This window comes from Eriocheir sinensis, chromosome 54 (genome assembly GCF_024679095.1).
Source record: "Eriocheir sinensis breed Jianghai 21 chromosome 54, ASM2467909v1, whole genome shotgun sequence".
Classification (NCBI taxonomy): domain Eukaryota; kingdom Metazoa; phylum Arthropoda; class Malacostraca; order Decapoda; family Varunidae; genus Eriocheir; species Eriocheir sinensis.
The window spans coordinates 1,233,041-1,250,696 of record NC_066562.1 but is presented as its reverse complement, the minus strand read 5'-3'; the positions used below and the strand labels follow the sequence as shown (position 1 = coordinate 1,250,696).

General features: G+C 48.9%; 1 protein-coding gene across 4 annotated transcripts in view; it reads left to right on the top strand.

The window, feature by feature from the left end:
* The window catches only part of LOC126983501 (UDP-GlcNAc:betaGal beta-1,3-N-acetylglucosaminyltransferase-like protein 1), a 46,805-nt gene that overhangs the window by 20,081 nt on the left and 9,068 nt on the right, over nucleotides 1-17,656 (top strand). For 3 of the 4 annotated variants that reach the window (XR_007735944.1, XM_050836247.1, XM_050836246.1), the window contains exons 2-6: nucleotides 11,625-11,856; nucleotides 12,020-12,084; nucleotides 13,648-13,713; nucleotides 14,978-15,141; nucleotides 16,798-16,950. Coding sequence is in view for 3 of the 4 variants with exons in the window: in XM_050836247.1 (XP_050692204.1) it covers nucleotides 11,625-11,856; nucleotides 12,020-12,084; nucleotides 13,648-13,713; nucleotides 14,978-15,141; nucleotides 16,798-16,950 (680 nt within the window). In the remaining variant the exon portion in view is untranslated. The remainder of the gene's footprint in view (nucleotides 1-11,624; nucleotides 11,857-12,019; nucleotides 12,085-13,647; nucleotides 13,714-14,977; nucleotides 15,142-16,797; nucleotides 16,951-17,656) is intronic. The other variant, XM_050836248.1, reaches the window with a different exon arrangement.

The following is a 17,656-nucleotide window of genomic DNA, read 5'->3' as shown; positions in this document are numbered from 1 at the left end:
ATAAAGATGTAATACTCCCGCTCTACAACAGTTTAGTCAGACCACACTAGGAAAATGCGGTACAGTTTTGGTCCCCCCACCATGCAAAGGATATTGCTAAATTAGAAGGTGTTCAGCGTCGGGCAACGAAAATGATCCCTTCCTTGCGCAACAAATCCTATGAAGAAAGGCTTTCTACCCTTAACATGTTCTCTCTTGAGAAACGTCGCCTCCGAGGAAAATTGATCGAATGTTTTAAAATACTTAATGGTTTCACGAATGTAGACAGATCAACATTGTTTATGATCGATGACAGTCTGCGCACGAGGAACAATGGCGTAAAACTCAGATGTAGACAAGTAAATTCAGACTGCACAAAATTTTTCTTCACCAACGTTGTAGTGCGAGAATGGAATAAGCTCCCATCATCAGTGGTCCAGTGTAACATGATTGACTCCTTCAAAAATAAGCTCGACCGTCACTTCCTTCAACTTAATATCAACTAGAGTAGAAGTGCAACGTTTTGGAGTCTTCTGATTAATGTAAAATCACTTAGGTTTAAGGACAGACCACCAAGTCTGGACCATGGGGTCTGTGTGGTCTGATTTTCTATGTAAATCTATGTAAATCTCTCTCTCTCTCTCTCTCTCTCTCTCTCTCAGTACACATGGTCATCTCACACACACACACACACACACACCACTCCTGTGGCACAACTGGTTAGAGCGCCGCGCTGCAAGGCTTCACGGCCAAACAGGCGGCGGTTTGAGCCCCGCTCAGGCCTGATTCTTTCCATTGACTAGGAGTGGTTACTGTCCCCCTTGAGCAAGGGGGATGGGGTGTGAGGTCCTGGTAGTACCCAGAGATCAATGATAATGAGCATGCACTTGCTTGTGTCAGGAGGGTACCTGCTGGCGAAAGTGAGTCCAACTCGTGATTAGGCCGTGGTGAATTACACACACACACACACACACACACACACACACACACACACACACACACACACACGGTCACAAGTTTTTACTGGTGACCTTGTTTTGATATAAAGGGAAACCATTGGGAGTTATTATATTTTTCTGTCATGACAAACTTTATCTGCTCCCTTATCTATGTAGTACCTCCAGATGGCTGTCTTCCCTCGATGAATAGGGAGGGGAATACCCAGAGAAGGTGTGCTGTGGCTACCTGGGGAAACCTGAGTTAGGGAATCCATGTATGCCTGTTTTCACACGGATACAGAAAGATGCAGAGACAACAAGAGATCAGTCGGTCATTTAACCCCTTGGCTGCGGATTTCCTACCAGAAAACATCACCAAGATTCAGGAATGGAGCAAAAAATGTCTGCTACAATCCAATGTAGAAAAATGAAAAGTCCTGCGCCTTGGAAAATGGGAAACACTCCACTATCCACCACAGATGCAGAGAAAGACCTGGGACTATATATTACCAGACTACCTGTGAAGGCAAAATCCGTGCCAATCGCAGCAGATAGGTTAATAAGACCATTGGTGAGGTACAAAAAGTCAGAGTGGAGTGCCACAGGGCTTGGTGCTGGCACCAATAATGTTCTTAATATGCATTGATGATATGCCAGAAAAAAGTGGGAAATTATATGAGTATCTTTGCAGAAGATGCCAAGCTCCTGAGAAGGATAAAGGAAAAAAAAGATTGTGAGAGACTTCAAAATGACTTAAATGTGATATATAAATAGAGTAAGCAGTGGGAAATGTAATTGATCCCAAAGAAATGCCATGTAATGAAAATGAGAAAGAGTAAGACAGACCCATGACAACATGTTAGATGGTGAGATGGATGTAGACGCAGTAAACAATGAAAGGGACCTTGGAGTAATTGTTCAAGATACCTTGACCCCTGATAAGCACATAAATAGAATATTTTGAGACATGTAATCTTGCAAAGCATTAGAATGTTGTTTCATTATATGGATAAAGATATGATGACAAAAATCTTAATGGCAATGATAAGACCAAGATTAGAATATGCAGCATTGGTTTGGTCCCCCACTGGAAAAAAAGATATAATGAAGCTGGAAAGAATACAGAGGATAGCGACCAAAATGGTACCGGAGTTGTTGAGTCTGCCACATGAGAACAGATTGGAAGAAATGAAATTGACGATGCTTGAGGAGAGGAGACGACAAAAAGACTTAATGGCTTTGTATAAATTAACTGGTGGATTGGACAAATTGGATAGAAGTGACCTAGCTGTGACAAGGGAGAAGGGGCTGAGAGGACACAGTAAGAAGCTGAAAAGGGGAAGGATAAAAAGAAGCTCAGTTTCCTGTACAGAAGTGTGGATGAGTGGAATGGTCTAAAGGAGGAAGCTGTGGAGGCAGGGAGTGTCCATCAAATGAAAGAGAGGTTGGACAAATATAAACAAGGAGATGGGACTTTTCCTTGGCCTACATGTGCCATTCTATCACTAACAGACAAAATTAATGTTAGGTGTAGTATTAACAATTTAAACTTTTAAAGTGATTCATAGACAGCTTCTCAGGAATGGTGTCTGGCTGAATGATAATGTTGAAACAGATGTCAAAGGAAAGGCAAGTGTTTAACCCGGTAGCAGCGATGGGCCAAATTTGTGGCTTTACTGTGTAGCAGCGATGGGCCAAATTTGTGGCTTTACCGTGTAGCAGCGACGGGCCAAATTTGTGGCTTTACCGTGTAGCAGTGAAGGGCAAAATTTGTGGCTTGAAATCGTAGCAGCGACGGGCAAAATTTGTGGCTTTATCGTGTAGCAGCGACCAAATTTGTGGCTTTACCGTAGCAGCGACGACAAATTTGTGACTTTACCGTAGCAGCGACGGGCCAAATTTGTGGCTTTACTGTGTAGCAGCGACGGCCAAATTTGTGGTTTTACCGTGTAGCAGCGACGGACCAAATTTGTGGCTTTATCGTGTAGCAGCGACGGGCCAAATTTGTGGCTTTACCGTGTAGCAGCGACGGGCCAAATTTGTGGCTTTACCGTGTAGCAGCGACGGGCCAAATTTGTGGCTTTATCGTGTAGCAGCGACGGGCCAAATTTGTGGCTTTACCGTGTAGCATCAACGGGCCAAATTTATGGCTTTACCGTGTAGCAGCGATGGGCCAAATTTGTGCCATGATTTAAACCCCCCAAAATAGATGATGCATAAACTGATCACAAATGCTTTGATATATATTATGAAATGGTTTGTGTGAGTGATGATTTTTTCTCATTTTTCTCGCTTAGAGGGACCATTAAGAAACATGATCCCTGCTGCTACCGGGTTAACAATTTAAAGTGATTCATAGACAGCTTCTCAGGAATGGTGTTTGGCTGACTGATAAAGATGAAACTGATGTCAAAGGAAAGGCAAGTGTTTAATACGGGCAATAGAGAGCTCATGGTGAACAGGGTGAGGCTAACTGATATTATTGGAACTGATGTCATGGGAATTGCCAAGGAAGGGAGAGCCTGTGATGTGGGTGTAAGGCCCTAAATTATAAACCAGTTTCAGTATGTCCTTGTGAATTATTATCTTGGATGTAACACAACACACAAAAAAGTGATTGGGTAGGGCCCCATACATAGTGTCATATCGTCACCTTCGTCAACACACCACCTAAGTCATTATTTTCTACTTTTCAGGAAATAAAAAACGAACTGTTATTATCTCATTTGGCTTAAGATTTAGGCAGAAATGAAAAGGTTAATTCTAGAACACTCAAACCCCAAATAACAAAGTCAACTATACAAAAATGGGCGTCATGTTGAAAAATTGATGTAGACGAAAAACCTGAAAATCGCTGAAAAATCATCATCATCATCATTTAACGTCCATTTATTCCCTATGGTGGGGTTGGACGGGATATGAGCCTCCTCCACTGTTGCCGGTCCATAGCCATTTCTTCTGTGATGTTCAGCCTCCTCATATCTTCCTCCACCACCTTTCTCCATGTCTTCCTTGGCCTTCCTGGTGGTCTTCTGCCCTCTACCTCAAAGCTCTACGCTGAAAAATGACTTAGGCAATTTTTTTATGAGGGTGACTATATTTTTAAAAGTACTGGGCTCCCATTATGACGACTTCCCGAGGCCACAGAGAAGATTAACCGGGCTTTTATGGGTGTTTTTCCCGCTCAGTGTGCAGCAGGGGTGTAAAACTATCGCCAGGATCACAAAGCAGTCCGTGGAAAGCCCAGGAACTTCGACGGGAGGTTTTCAAACAGACAAACTGAGGGGCAGACGAACTTGGGGGGAGACGAAATGAGGGGCAGACGGACTGAGGGGCAGACGAACTGAGGGGCAGACGAACTGAGGGGCAGACGGACTGAGGGGCAGACGAACTGAGGCTGAGGGGCAGACGAACTGAGGGCAGACGAACTGAGGGCAGACGAACTGAGGGCAGACAAACTGAGGGCAGACGAACTGAGGCAGACGAACTGAGGGCAGACAAACTGAGGGCAGACAAACTGAGGGCAGACGAACTGAGGGGCAGACGAACTGAGGGGCAGACGAACTGAGGGGCAGACGAACTGAGGGGCAGACGAACTGAGGGACTGAGGGGCAGACGAACTGAGGGCAGACGAACTGAGGGCAGACGAACTGAGGGCAGACGAACTGAGGGGCAGACAAACTGAGGGGCAGACGAACTGAGGGGCAGACCTGAGGGCAGACGAACTGCGGGGCAGACGTACTGTGGGGCAGACGAACTGTGGGTCAGACGAACTGAGGGGCAGACGAACTGAGGGGCAGACGAACTGAGGGGCAGACGAACTGAGGGGCAGACGAACTGAGGGGCAGACAAACTGAGGGGCAGACAAACTGAGGGGCAGACGAACTGAGGGGCAGACGAACTGAGGGGCAGACGAACTGAGGGGCAGACGAACTGAGGGTCATACGAACTGAGGGGCAGACGAACTGAGGGGCAGACGAACTGAGGGGCAGACTAACTGAGGGCAGACGAACTGAGGGGCAGACGGACTGAGGGCAGACAAACTGAGGGGCAGACAAACTGAGGGCAGACGAACTGAGGGGCAGACGAACTGAGGGGCAGACAAACTGAGGGGCAGACGAACTGAGGGGCAGACGAACTGATGGGCAGACGAACTGAGGGCAGACGAACTGAGGGCAGACGAACTGAGGGCAGACAAACTGAGGGCAGACAAACTGAGGGCAGACGAACTGAGGGCAGACGAACTGAGGGGCAGACGAACTTGGGGGGAGACGAAATGAGGGGCAGACGAACTGAGGGGCAGACGAACTGAGGGGCAGACGAACTGAGGGGCAGACGAACTGAGGGGCAGACGAACTGAGGGGCAGACGAACTGAGGGGCAGACGAACTGAGGGGCAGACGAACTGAGGGGCAGACGAACTGAGGGGCAGACGAACTGAGGGGCAGACGAACTGAGGGGCAGACGAACTGAGGGGCAGACGAACTGAGGGGCAGACGAACTGAGGGGCAGACAAACTGAGGGGCAGACGAACTGAGGGGCAGACGAACTGAGGGGCAGACGAAATGAGGGGCAGACGAACTGAGGGGCAGACAAACTGAGGGGCAGACGAACTGAGGGGCAGACGAACTTGGGGGGAGACGAAATGAGGGGCAGACGAACTGAGGGGCAGACGAACTGAGGGGCAGACGAACTGAGGGGCAGACGAACTGAGGGGCAGACAAACTGAGGGGCAGACGAACTGAGGGGCAGACAAACTGAGGGGCAGACTAACTGAGGGCAGACGAACTGAGGGGCAGACAAACTGAGGGCAGACGAACTGAGGGGCAGACGAACTTGGGGCGAGACGAAAGGAGGTGCAGACGAACTGAGGGGCAGACGCACTGAGGGGCAGACAAACTGCGGGGCAGACGAAATGAGGGGCAGACGAACTGAGGGGCAGACAAACTGAGGGCAGACGAACTGAGGGCAGACGAACTTGGGGAGACGAAATGAGGGCAGACTAACTGAGGGGCAGACGAACTGAGGGGCAGACGAACTGAGGGGCAGACAAACTGAGGGGCAGACGAACTGAGGGGCAGACGAACTGAGGGGCAGACGAACTGAGGGGCAGACGAACTGAGGGTCAGACGAACTGAGGGCAGACGAACTGAGGGCAGACGAACTGAGGGGCAGACAGACGAACTGAGGGGCAGACGAACTGAGGGCAGACGAACTGAGGGGCAGACGAACTGAGGGGCAGACGAACTGAGGGGCAGACGAACTGAGGGGCAGACGAACTGAGGAGACGAACTGAGGGGCAGACGAACTGAGGGCAGACGAACTGAGGGCAGACGAACTGAGGGCAGACGAACTGAGGGCAGACGAACTGAGGGGCAGACGAACTGAGGGCAGACGAACTGAGGGGCAGACGAACTGAGGGTGAGGGGCAGAACTGAGGGCAGACGAACTGAGGGGCAGACTGAAGTTGGGGCAGACGAACTGAGGGGCAGACGAACTGAGGGGCAGACGAACTGAGGGGCAGACGAACTGAGGGGCAGACGAACTGAGGGGCAGACGAACTGAGGGGCAGACGAACTGAGGGGCAGACAAACTGAGGGGCAGACGAACTGAGGGGCAGACGAACTGAGGGGCAGACGAACTGAGGGGCAGACGAACTGAGGGGCAGACGAACTGAGGGGCAGACGAACTGAGGGGCAGACGAACTGAGTGGCAGACGAACTGAGGGGCCGTCGAACTGAGGGGCAGACGAACTGGGGGGGAGACGAACTGAGGGGCAGACGAACTGAGGGGCAGACGAACTGAGGGGCAGACGAACTGAGGGGCAGACGAACTGAGGGGCAGACGAACTGAGGGGCAGACGAACTGAGGGGCAGACGAACTGAGGGGCAGACGAACTGAGGGGCAGACGAACTGAGGGGCCGTCGAACTGAGGGCAGACGAACTGAGGACTGAGGGGCAGACGAACTGAGGGGCAGACGAACTGAGGGGCAGAGGGGCAGACGAACTGAGGGCTGAGGGGCAGACGGACTGAGGGGCAGACGAACTGAGGGGCAGACGAACTGAGGGGCAGACGAACTGAGGGGCAGACGAGACGAACTGAGGGGCAGACGACGTGAGGGGCAGACGAACTGAGGGGCAGACGAACTGAGGGGCAGACGAACTGAGGGGCAGACGAACTGAGGGGCAGACGAACTTGGGGGGAGACGAAATGAGGGGCAGACGAACTGAGGGGCAGACGAACTGAGGGGCAGACGAACTGAGGGGCAGACGGACTGAGGGGCAGACGAACTGAGGGGCAGACGAACTGAGGGGCAGACGAACTGAGGGGCAGACGGACTGAGGGGCAGACGGACTGAGGGGCAGACGAACTGAGGGCAGACGAACTGAGGGCAGACGAACTGAGGGGCAGACGAACTGAGGGGCAGACTAACTGAGGTGCAGACAAACTGAGGGGCAGACGAACTGAGGGGCAGACGAACTGAGGGGCAGACGAACTGAGGGGCAGACTTACTGAGGGGCAGACAAACTGAGGGCAGACGAACTGAGGGCAGACGAACTGAGGGGCAGACAAACTGAGGGCAGACGAACTGAGGGGCAGACGAACTGAGGGCAGACGAACTGAGGGCAGACGAACTGAGGGGCAGACGGACTGAGGGCAGACGAACTGAGGGCAGACGAACTGAGGGGCAGACGAACTGAGGGCAGACGAACTGAGGACTGAGGGGCAGACGAACTGAGGCAGACGAACTTGGGGGGAGACGAAATGAGGGGCAGACGAACTGAGGGGCAGACGAACTGAGGGGCAGACGAACTTGGGGGCAGACGAACTGAGGGCAGACGAACTTGGGGAGACGAAATGAGGGCAGACGAACTGAGGGGCAGACGAACTGAGGGCAGACAAACTGAGGGCAGACGAACTGAGGGCAGACGAACTGAGGGCTGAGGGCAGACGAACTGAGGGGCAGATGAGGGCAGACGCACTGCGGGGCAGACGAACTGAGGGGCAGACGAACTGAGGGGCAGACGGACTGAGGGGCAGACGAACTGAGGGGCAGACAAACTGAGGGGCAGACGAACTGAGGGGCAGACGAACTTGGGGGGAGACGAAATGAGGGGCAGACGGACTGAGGGGCAGACAAACTGAGGGGCAGACGAACTGAGGGGCAGACGAACTGAGGGGCAGACGAACTGAGGGGCAGACGAACTGAGGGGCAGACGAACTTGGGGGGAGACGAAATGAGGGGCAGACGGACTGAGGGGCAGACAAACTGATTGGCAGACTTACTGAGGGGCAGACGAACTGTGGGGCAGACGAACTTGGGGGGAGACGAAATGAGGGGCAGACGGACTGAGGGGCAGACGAACTGAGGGGCAGACGAACTGAGGGGCAGACGAACTTGGGGGGAGACGAAATGAGGGGCAGACGGACTGAGGGGCAGACAAACTGAGGGGCAGACAAACTGAGGGGCAGACGAACTGAGGGGCAGACGAACTTGGGGGGAGACGAAATGAGGGGCAGACGAACTGAGGGGCAGACGAACTGAGGGGCAGACAAACTGAGGGGCAGACGAACTTGGGGAGACGAAATGAGGGCAGACGGACTGAGGGTAGACGAACTGAGGGCAGACAAACTGAGGGGCAGACGAACTGAGGGGAACTTGGGGGAGACGAAATGAGGGCAGACGGACTGAGGGCAGACGAACTGAGGGCAGACGAACTTGGGGGAGACGAAATGAGGGCAGACGGACTGAGGACTGAGGGCAGACGAACTTGGGGAGACGAAATGAGGGGCAGACGGACTGAGGGTAGACGAACTGAGGGCAGACAAACTGAGGGGCAGACGAACTGAGGGCAGACGAACTTAAACGAAATGCGGGGCAGACGTACTGAGGGGCAGACAAACTGAGGGGCAGACGAACTTGGGGGGAGACGAACTTGGGGAGACGAAATGAGGGCAGACGGACTGAGGGGTAGACGAACTGAGGAGGGGCAGACGAACTGAGGGGCAGACGAACTTGGGGAGACGAAATGAGGGGCAGACGGACTGAGGGGCAGACGAACTTGGGGGGAGACGAAATGAGGGGCAGACGAACTGAGGGGCAGACGAACTTGGGGGGAGACGAAATGAGGGGCAGACGGACTGAGGGGTAGACGAACTGAGGGAGGGGCAGACGAACTTGGGGAGACGAAATGAGGGGCAGACGGACTGAGGTAGACGAACGAGGGGCAGACGAACTGAGGGCAGACGGACTGAGGGCAGACAAACTGAGGCAGACAAACTGAGGGTGAGGGGCAGACGAACTGAGGGGCAGACGAACTTGGGGGGAGACGAAATGAGGGGCAGACGGACTGAGGGGCAGACGAACTTGGGGGGAGACGAAATGAGGGGCAGACGTACTGAGGAGACGAAATGAGGGGCAGACGGACTGAGGGGCAGACGAACTTGGGGGCAGACGAAATGAGGGGCAGACGGACTGAGGGGTAGACGAACTGAGGGGCAGACGAACTGAGGGGCAGACGAACTTGGGGGGAGACGAAATGAGGGGCAGACGAACTGAGGGGCAGACAAACTGAGGGGCAGACGAACTTGGGGGGAGACGAAATGAGGGGCAGACGGACTGAGGGGTAGACGAACTGAGGGGCAGACGAACTGAGGGGCAGAAATGCAAAAAAAATACGGGCTTTTGTGTGACCTGGGCCCCCCCCCCCCAATCAATCCAGCTGTGTGTTTGGCGTGTTGTGTCAGGAGAGGAGTGTTGGGTGCGTGGGAAGTGCCGAGCTGAGAAAGGATAGAAGGTGACCCCTTAAAGATGCTATTGTGGGAACTGTACCACATGTTATTTCTCTCTCTCTCTCTCTCTCTCTCTCTCTCTCTTCTTCTTCTTCTTCTCTGTTCTCATATGTTATCTTCTTCTTCTTCTTCTTCTTCTTCTTCTTCTTCTTCTTCTTCTCTGTTCTCATATGTTATCTTCTTCTTCTTCTTCTTCTTCTTCTTCTTCTTCTTCTTCTTCATCTTCTTCTTCTTCTTCTTCTTCTTCTTCTTAATACTGATGATAATATTTGCCTCATCATCTTGGTTAGGCAATATTAGTATTGTCATCATATACGTGTGTGTGTACCAAGGCAGCTGACAACCCATTATCTCTGCCTGGGGGGGATGAGAGAGAGAGAGAGAGAGAGAGAGAGAGAGAGAGAGAGAGGCGACATTTCTCCATAGAAAACATATTAAGAGATGAGAGCCTTTCGTTGTAAGGTTTATTGAACAAGGAAGGGATTATCTTTGTTGCCCTATGTTGAACACCTAATTTAGCAGTATCCTTGGCATGGTGGGGAGACCAAAACTGTACCACATATTCTAAGTGGGGTCGGAGTAAACTCATGTATCCTGGAAGTATTACATCTTTTTTTCTGAATGAGAAGTTTGTATTAATGAAGCCCAGCATTCTGTTCGTTTTGTTTGCTGTGTCAATGCATCACTTTGAAAATTTGAGGTTTGACGTTATTTTGACGCCCAGGTCCTCGACACACTGAACACTTTTGAGTTTAACATTACACATTACGTAATTGAACCTCTTATTTCTTGTTCCAACTTAAAAACCTGACACTAATCCATATTAACCTGAGAAAAGCAATCCCATGGTTGGAGAGAGCCATTGTCAGGCGACTGGTTGACCAAAAAATTGAGTCTCTTAGAATTGGAAAAACCGTACCTCAGCGCCTTTGGAATATTGGAGCGCATAGGATAGTGAAAACCAAAAAGTCCTAAACTTATTTGTATGGCTGTGGCAGCAGTCAATAAATGATATTTAGCCGAGCGCTGGTAACCCCTGGGACGTGTGAGTGGGGACTATGCGCGACGAGGCAAGACGAGGGACGTGAGCGTAAATGACACGTCGCACGAACACATATTTGTAACTACTAATATACACCCCATCTATGTCTGAATTTTTTTAGTTTATCAATAATTTATAAATAAGACGTGCCACGAGACGAGGCAAGACGACTGACGTGAGTGAAATGAATGACATGGGGATACCGGGTAGTCCTACTGAGTGTTGCCATATATTACATGATCCAGTCCAATTTTCAGCTATCTAGACCTACTGGCGCAGTTTCTGTATGCGTTCAAAAATCGTGCTCAATTGAGGCTTGTCACCTCTCCTCGGGCAAGCCTCAATTAAGGTCTGTCGCCGTTCTCGGGTTAAAAGACATTTCTCATATATCATATCAAGACTAAATTTTATGTCAATCTAGGAGCCATTGTCTGTCTTCGTCTGAGAGGACTGAATTGTCAACATTTGTGTTGTCAGCATTTTTACTGGCGAGATTATTGAGTCAAGATAAATGATGATGAGTGAGAGATTTATGTAGGTGTTCAGAAGACCCCATAGATCCTGTGGTCGAGACGTGAGGGCATGAGATGGCCTCCAAGATGTTGCTCCTCTGCCTCAGCAAGTATTAAGATGGAGGAGGATGAGTGCAGCGGGGCCGGGCCGTGGGAGGGGGGGAGGCAGGCAGTTAGTAAGTTCAGAAGAGCAGTCAGCATGAAAATATCAGAAGATAGAAAGAGAGGCAGCATGTGTTACCTTTATGCTCATCATTCATCACGCATAGACTAATAGGCTGACCTCTTGTACTCCCTTTATATTCTTGTGTCTCCATTCTTTTCATTCCTAAGTTCTTATTACCCATCCTCTCGTTACAGTCCGTCATCATCCCAGTCCACAATGGTGCCACGTGGCTTGATGACTGCCTGGCGTCTGTGCTGCGGCAGGAGTACAGTGCCAACACCCAGTGCCCAGCCCTAGAGGTGTCTGTGTTTCTGGACTCATGCACTGATGCGTCAGAAGCTGTAGTGGACCGGTGGAGTGCTGTCCTGAGGAATGCTGGATGCTGCGTTACCGTGAAGACAGAACACAATGATAAGCCGAGAGGAGGTGGGTGGGTGTCAGTGTGTGGATTGAATGTGTTGGAATATACAGGAACCAAACTAGTACTTGTATGCCACCCCCTTGGAACACATGGCAGTGAGCTGATGAGTTCCCTGTCCTCTGATGACATACACACACCCAGACTAATAGTATCCATGTCTTCCAACAGTCGGGTACGCCAAGAACAGAGCCGTGGAGCAGAGTCAAGGGGAGTTCCTGTGTTTTCTTGATGCTGTGAGTAACTGGGTTATGCATATATTTATGCATATAACTGGGTTATGCATATATATGTATGTATTTGCATATGTTTATGTAGCACCTTAGTGCAGTGGGTTAGCATGGTAAAGGTAAAGTTGGGGGCATACACTTTAGGTGCATAAAGCCTTGTTGCTCATCCTTCACATTGGCCTTTGAGGCTGTTGCAGGTAATAAGCCATTACTGTGTGACATCTGGGTTACTGCAGGTACCTTCCTTAGGTGTACCCAGGTGCCTGCTTATTGATCAGCCTGTGAGGGAGGATTAACAGCTCAACAGCTGGGTGGGCTGTGTGTTGAGTGCTTACTAACCACTCACTTCACATGCCTATCTTAAAATCCAAAGGTGAAGACTTGGGTTCAATCCCATCATGGATAGTCAGCAAGCAGTCTGTCCAACTGTTTATTTTCTTTTTTGGGCTCATCAATAAATGGGTTCTTGGAAAAACCTGTGTAGATCAAACTGTGATGACTGGGATGTCACACTGGCCTTGTGTCCCGAGGTGATGGGTTGATGACAAGCACAAGCTGTCCTCCCCCAGTGAACTAGAGGAGCCCAGCCCTACATTCAGTTGACCTGTTAGACATGCAGTTGCACAGCATTGTGTGTTTAATGGGCCAGATTCTCTCTTCTACATCTTGTCTTCTATGAGTGTTTTGTTCAACTATGATTACTGCCTCCGGCAGAGGGTTGCCTGTAAGAGCTGCTGCAGAAATGTTTTGGGAGAGCTATTATTTGGAATGCCAATTTATGTTATGCACAACTGATCCACTGTCTGGTTGGACTCAAGCCCCCCCCTCTACATGCGGTCGGGTTGTGCTCTCATCATGCCAAGTGAATGCAGGGCTGTAGTATCTTTAGTTGCATAGCAACAGTGCCTTTCTACAGGTTACAAAGTCCATTAATAAGGTACATGCAGGATGGTTGGATACTGGAGACAGTCAAAGAAGTGCCCACTTGGCCCTCCCAGTCATTGGGAATATTATCACAGTTCTGCAGCTTTGGTTGTTTGTTTTGAGACTTGGGACTGTTTTCATCCTTGTGCTAGACTTGAAATCACTAGTAAGAACAACACTAGTGATGGGGCCTCACTGTATATTTATATGTTTGCCTGTCTCTCGGTCTATTTGCCTTTCTGTCTGCTTAATTATATTTGCAAATATGTAAAGGTAAAGGTAAAGTTGGGGGCATACGCTGTAGCAGCGCGTGGCCTCGGTGCTCATCTCCGTAACATTGACCCTTGAGCCTGTGGTGGGAGGGAGCCCATTACCCCGGGACACAGGGCAGTGTGACATCCGGGTTACCACAGTATACCTTCCCCAGGTTTCCCAAGGTTATTGACCAGCCCGAAAGGGAGGATGAACAGCTGGGTGAGCTGCATGCTAATTGCCCCGGCTGGGATTCGAACCTGGGCCCGCTGAGTAGAAGCCAGGCACGCTGACCACTAGACCACGGAAGCGTAAATATGTAGATATATATAAATATAAATTTTCAAAGTATAACAAAATTTGTTATCATACTTATAGTGTCAAACTTCCTAGGATGACATAATGCTGCCCACAAGGATACAACAGCAGTATGAGCTGGCCAGCAAGCACCACGACGCTGTAAGTGTGACAAAACACATTGACATCCTCTTAGAAGTTGTAGATATCACACCAGAGGCCTTCCCCTCATCCACCTCTCTTTCCTCCCATTACATGTTTACAATTCTCTATATGTTGCATCTCTTTCTATCTTCTGTCAATATTTTCATGCTGACTGCTCTTCTGAACTTGCAACTGCATGCCTCCTCCACCTCCCACAGCCCAGCGGCACATGACTTTCTACTCTAGCTCATCCCTGTACTGTCCAATCCCTTATGCAAGAGTTAACCAGCATCTTCATCCTTTCATCCCTTGCACTCTGGAACAAGTTTCCTTCATCTGTATTTTCTCCTGCCTATGCCTTGAACTCTTTGAAGAGGAGAGTATCAAGAAACATCTCTTCACAAATGCTCGCAAAAAAAAAAAAAAAAGACAACACCGATGGTGGAAGAGATAACTTTTTATGGGCAGTAACATTGCTCAAAATGATTTTATTGAAAAATTACTGTCCGATGACCAATCACTTTTCAAAAACTTTTCACAGATGAGTGTGGAAGATTTTAATTACCTTCTCAACAAAGTGAGTCCCAGGATTAGGAAGAGTGACACAAATTACCGGGAAGCCATGCCACCTAAAATCAGACTTTTGGTGGCATTGTGTTTCCTAGCTACTGGAGAAAGTTATACATCTCTCATGTATTCAAACCATTTACTCTTCTTATTGGGCGAGGATCCAGACTTCTTTTGGGTTAGGCTTTTGTGCTCATGGCGAAATGCAGTCCGCAAATTCTTGATCTTTTTTACCATTTCCACGTCACATTTGAATTTTTCTGCTAATTCCTGCAGTGCATCTAATTTTGCATGGTTATTCTTGTAGTCTTTTAAGCGCATATCCCATAGGACAGTATGTTTCCTGTAATTTTCTATAAATTCCATGTTTTTTTTCTAAGGGCCAATTCATTTTGTTGCCTTCAACAAGGTTTGTTTCCCGTGACTGGTAGGAAGGCGTTCAACACTAGGCAACAACCTAAAACTTGTCGCGTGCGACAGGCAACACGGCAACATGTTGCCACCTGTCGCATGCCACACTGTTGCATGCTACATGTTGCCTTCTGTTGAACTGGTGGAAATGCACTTGGTTTATTTGACAATGTAGCATGCCCCATGTTGCCAAAATGTTGCCTCGGTGGAATCGCGCCTTTATGGACTACTGTGAGGATAAATATGTTTGAGTGAATGTTCATGGCCAAGAAAAGCATCTAACTACCTAACTATCCTCATGCAGATTGTCGGGAGCCGTTTCTTCCGCCAGCCAGCGGACTCGACGGCTCGGTACACACGCTGGGCCAACACCCTGACGCCGCTGCAGCTGGAGACACAGATATACATGTCGCACGGACCCACTGTCATCATGCCCACCTGGTTCTGTCACCGCTCTGTGTTTGACAGGTGGGGGAAAGGGGGGCAATATTTTTATTATTATTACTATTTTTTTTTATTATTGTTATGCAAGTCAATAATAACACAGGCTACTTATTATCCAGCTCCAGAATTGAACTAATGCATTGGCGTCATTGTCTGCCTCGCAATCCAGTGTCTAAAAACAAAAGAGGCAAGTCTCCCATTTGCCTTCCTCCTCCAGCAGGCTTGGTGGAAATGGCTGTGACTTTACTCTGTCTGGTCAGGGCACCCCACCACTGGATCAGATACACTCACACAACCATGTTGGGAGAGGGAGGCAAATGGGTGACTTGCCAACACACTGGTTTGATTCCAACATGAAAAAGCATTATTGTTAGTGCTGTCCAAATCCCTTATGCAAGAGTTAACCAGCATCTTCATTCTTTTATCCCTTACATTGGTAAACTCTGGAACAGCCTTCCTTCATCTGTATTCACTCCTGCCTATAACTTAACATCTTTCAAGAAAAGTGTCATAACACCTCTTCTCCCAAAACTGACCTCCCTTTTGGCCTCTCATACTGTTTCCTTTAACCCTTTCACTGCGTGGGCTTGGGAGGCATCTATCCCCTCAGGCACAGTCGGGCAGCCCCATGGGGGTCTCTTTTAACTTCTGCATCTCAAAAACTATTCATCACAGCTAAAAAACAAAAACACCATTGGAAAGAAGAGGCCCGGATCTATAGGAGTCGGTTATGTATGCCTCCCCTGCGAACGTACAGGCACGTTCAGGGAGTGCTGAATGTGAACACTTACGTCAGTGCATGCACGATGATCAGCCATTTTGAGGCAACTGCGGACATCTCTCCATGAGGTGCTGGCAAGGTTGTATTGCCAACTGCAATATTTACAACTATTTGGTCAAAGAATCAGTCAGGTGATAGGTGAAGCTATGCAAAAATGCCGCTATATTGGACAAGAACATCCACCAGTTACTCGTCTGTAGATTTTCCGCACTTGGCTGATATGATTTTCCACCAAATTTAGTGGAGAACCCACTCAATTGGCAATCCTGTGTTGTGAGAAATATTATAACACCCATACGCGGGAGATTTAAGTGCGGCTGGTGCTCGCAGCGAGTGTTTACCACCACCAGCAAATGCGCCTAATGCTGCCTGCGAGTGTTTAGCAATGAAAGGGTTAATTGGAGCAGTGCCTGGCAGGCTTTTTTGTTGCTCTTTTAATTTTATTGCCCTTGAGCTGTCTCTCTTGCTGTATATAGATAAAAAAAAAAGCCAATATATGTCTGATCTCACTTGTTTTAATTACAATATGGCAAACCAGCTTCTTTGCCTTATCACATATTCTCATGGGAAAACCAATGTTTGAAGTTTTACAAATTACACCTCTTAAGGATTGCAGCCTTCACACAGGATGGGATGAGGAATATCTGTACACGTGAACATTGCCAGATTGTCCTACTCTTTCTCTTATATTTATCGACTTTTGACCCCAAAACTGTCTCCTGGGCCCCAATAACTAGATTCATTTATATTTATCGTTGAAATAGTTAATTCCTGATGTTTCTTAGCAATAGTTAGGCGTAAAAAAATGGTAAATACTATGCTCTGACTATGATAATCTGGCAACGGTGGTACGTGTGAATAGAAGAGAACAAAAGGAAACACATAATCTTTCCTTTCAGGGTGGGAGGGTTCAGCGAGGAGGGTGCAGGAACCCCAGAGGACCTAATATTTTTCTTCCATCACTTGCGTTTGGGTGGACGAGTGTTGAGGCACGATGACGAGCTCCTCATTTACCGCTACCACCCACACGCCACAACCTTCTCCGTCAGTGAGTATGTGAACAACATCTGTATGTGTGTGTGGGTGTGTGGATGTGTCTGTGTTACTCCAACTCTCTTTTTTTTAACTTACTATGAGTCTGTTTGCCTATTTGACTGTGTGTCTGTCTACTGCTCTCTCTGGCTTAGCTTATCTCTGTACCTGTCTTTTCATGTGTTGTCTGTCTCTGCTGCCTTTATAACTATGAAGGTAAAATTTAAATGTCCCACATGTTTCATGGTTTCTCGTTTTCATGGGTACCGTAAAGGGTTTTGAGTTAAAATCCGCCAGTTACCCTGTCAATTTTAAGATTTTCCCGCTCAATTCAAACAAAACTAGATTTAAGTGGAAACCGCTTAATTTAGCAACACTTTATTTTTCACAAAGTGGAACATTGCACACAAGATCAGTTCAGCCTCCTTAGCACCCTGAATGTCACTAATAACCAGACTGACTGTCACTGTATCACTGTTTACAAGCCTATCTCTCACTGGTAGCAAGCCTAGCAATTTATAAGTCTGTTTTTCACTGCTTACCACACTGCACCACTACTTTTTTTTCATTTACATTTCACCTATGGCACTAGTAGGCTTTCTTAGTGGGGACTGGTGGTCAGCTCCAACCCGTTATGGTGCAGGCAAGTGTTTATAGTGGTGACATCTTACTTGGCTCATGCTGCGCCCTGGAACTCATCTTTTAGAGAGAGAATCTAGAGTCCGT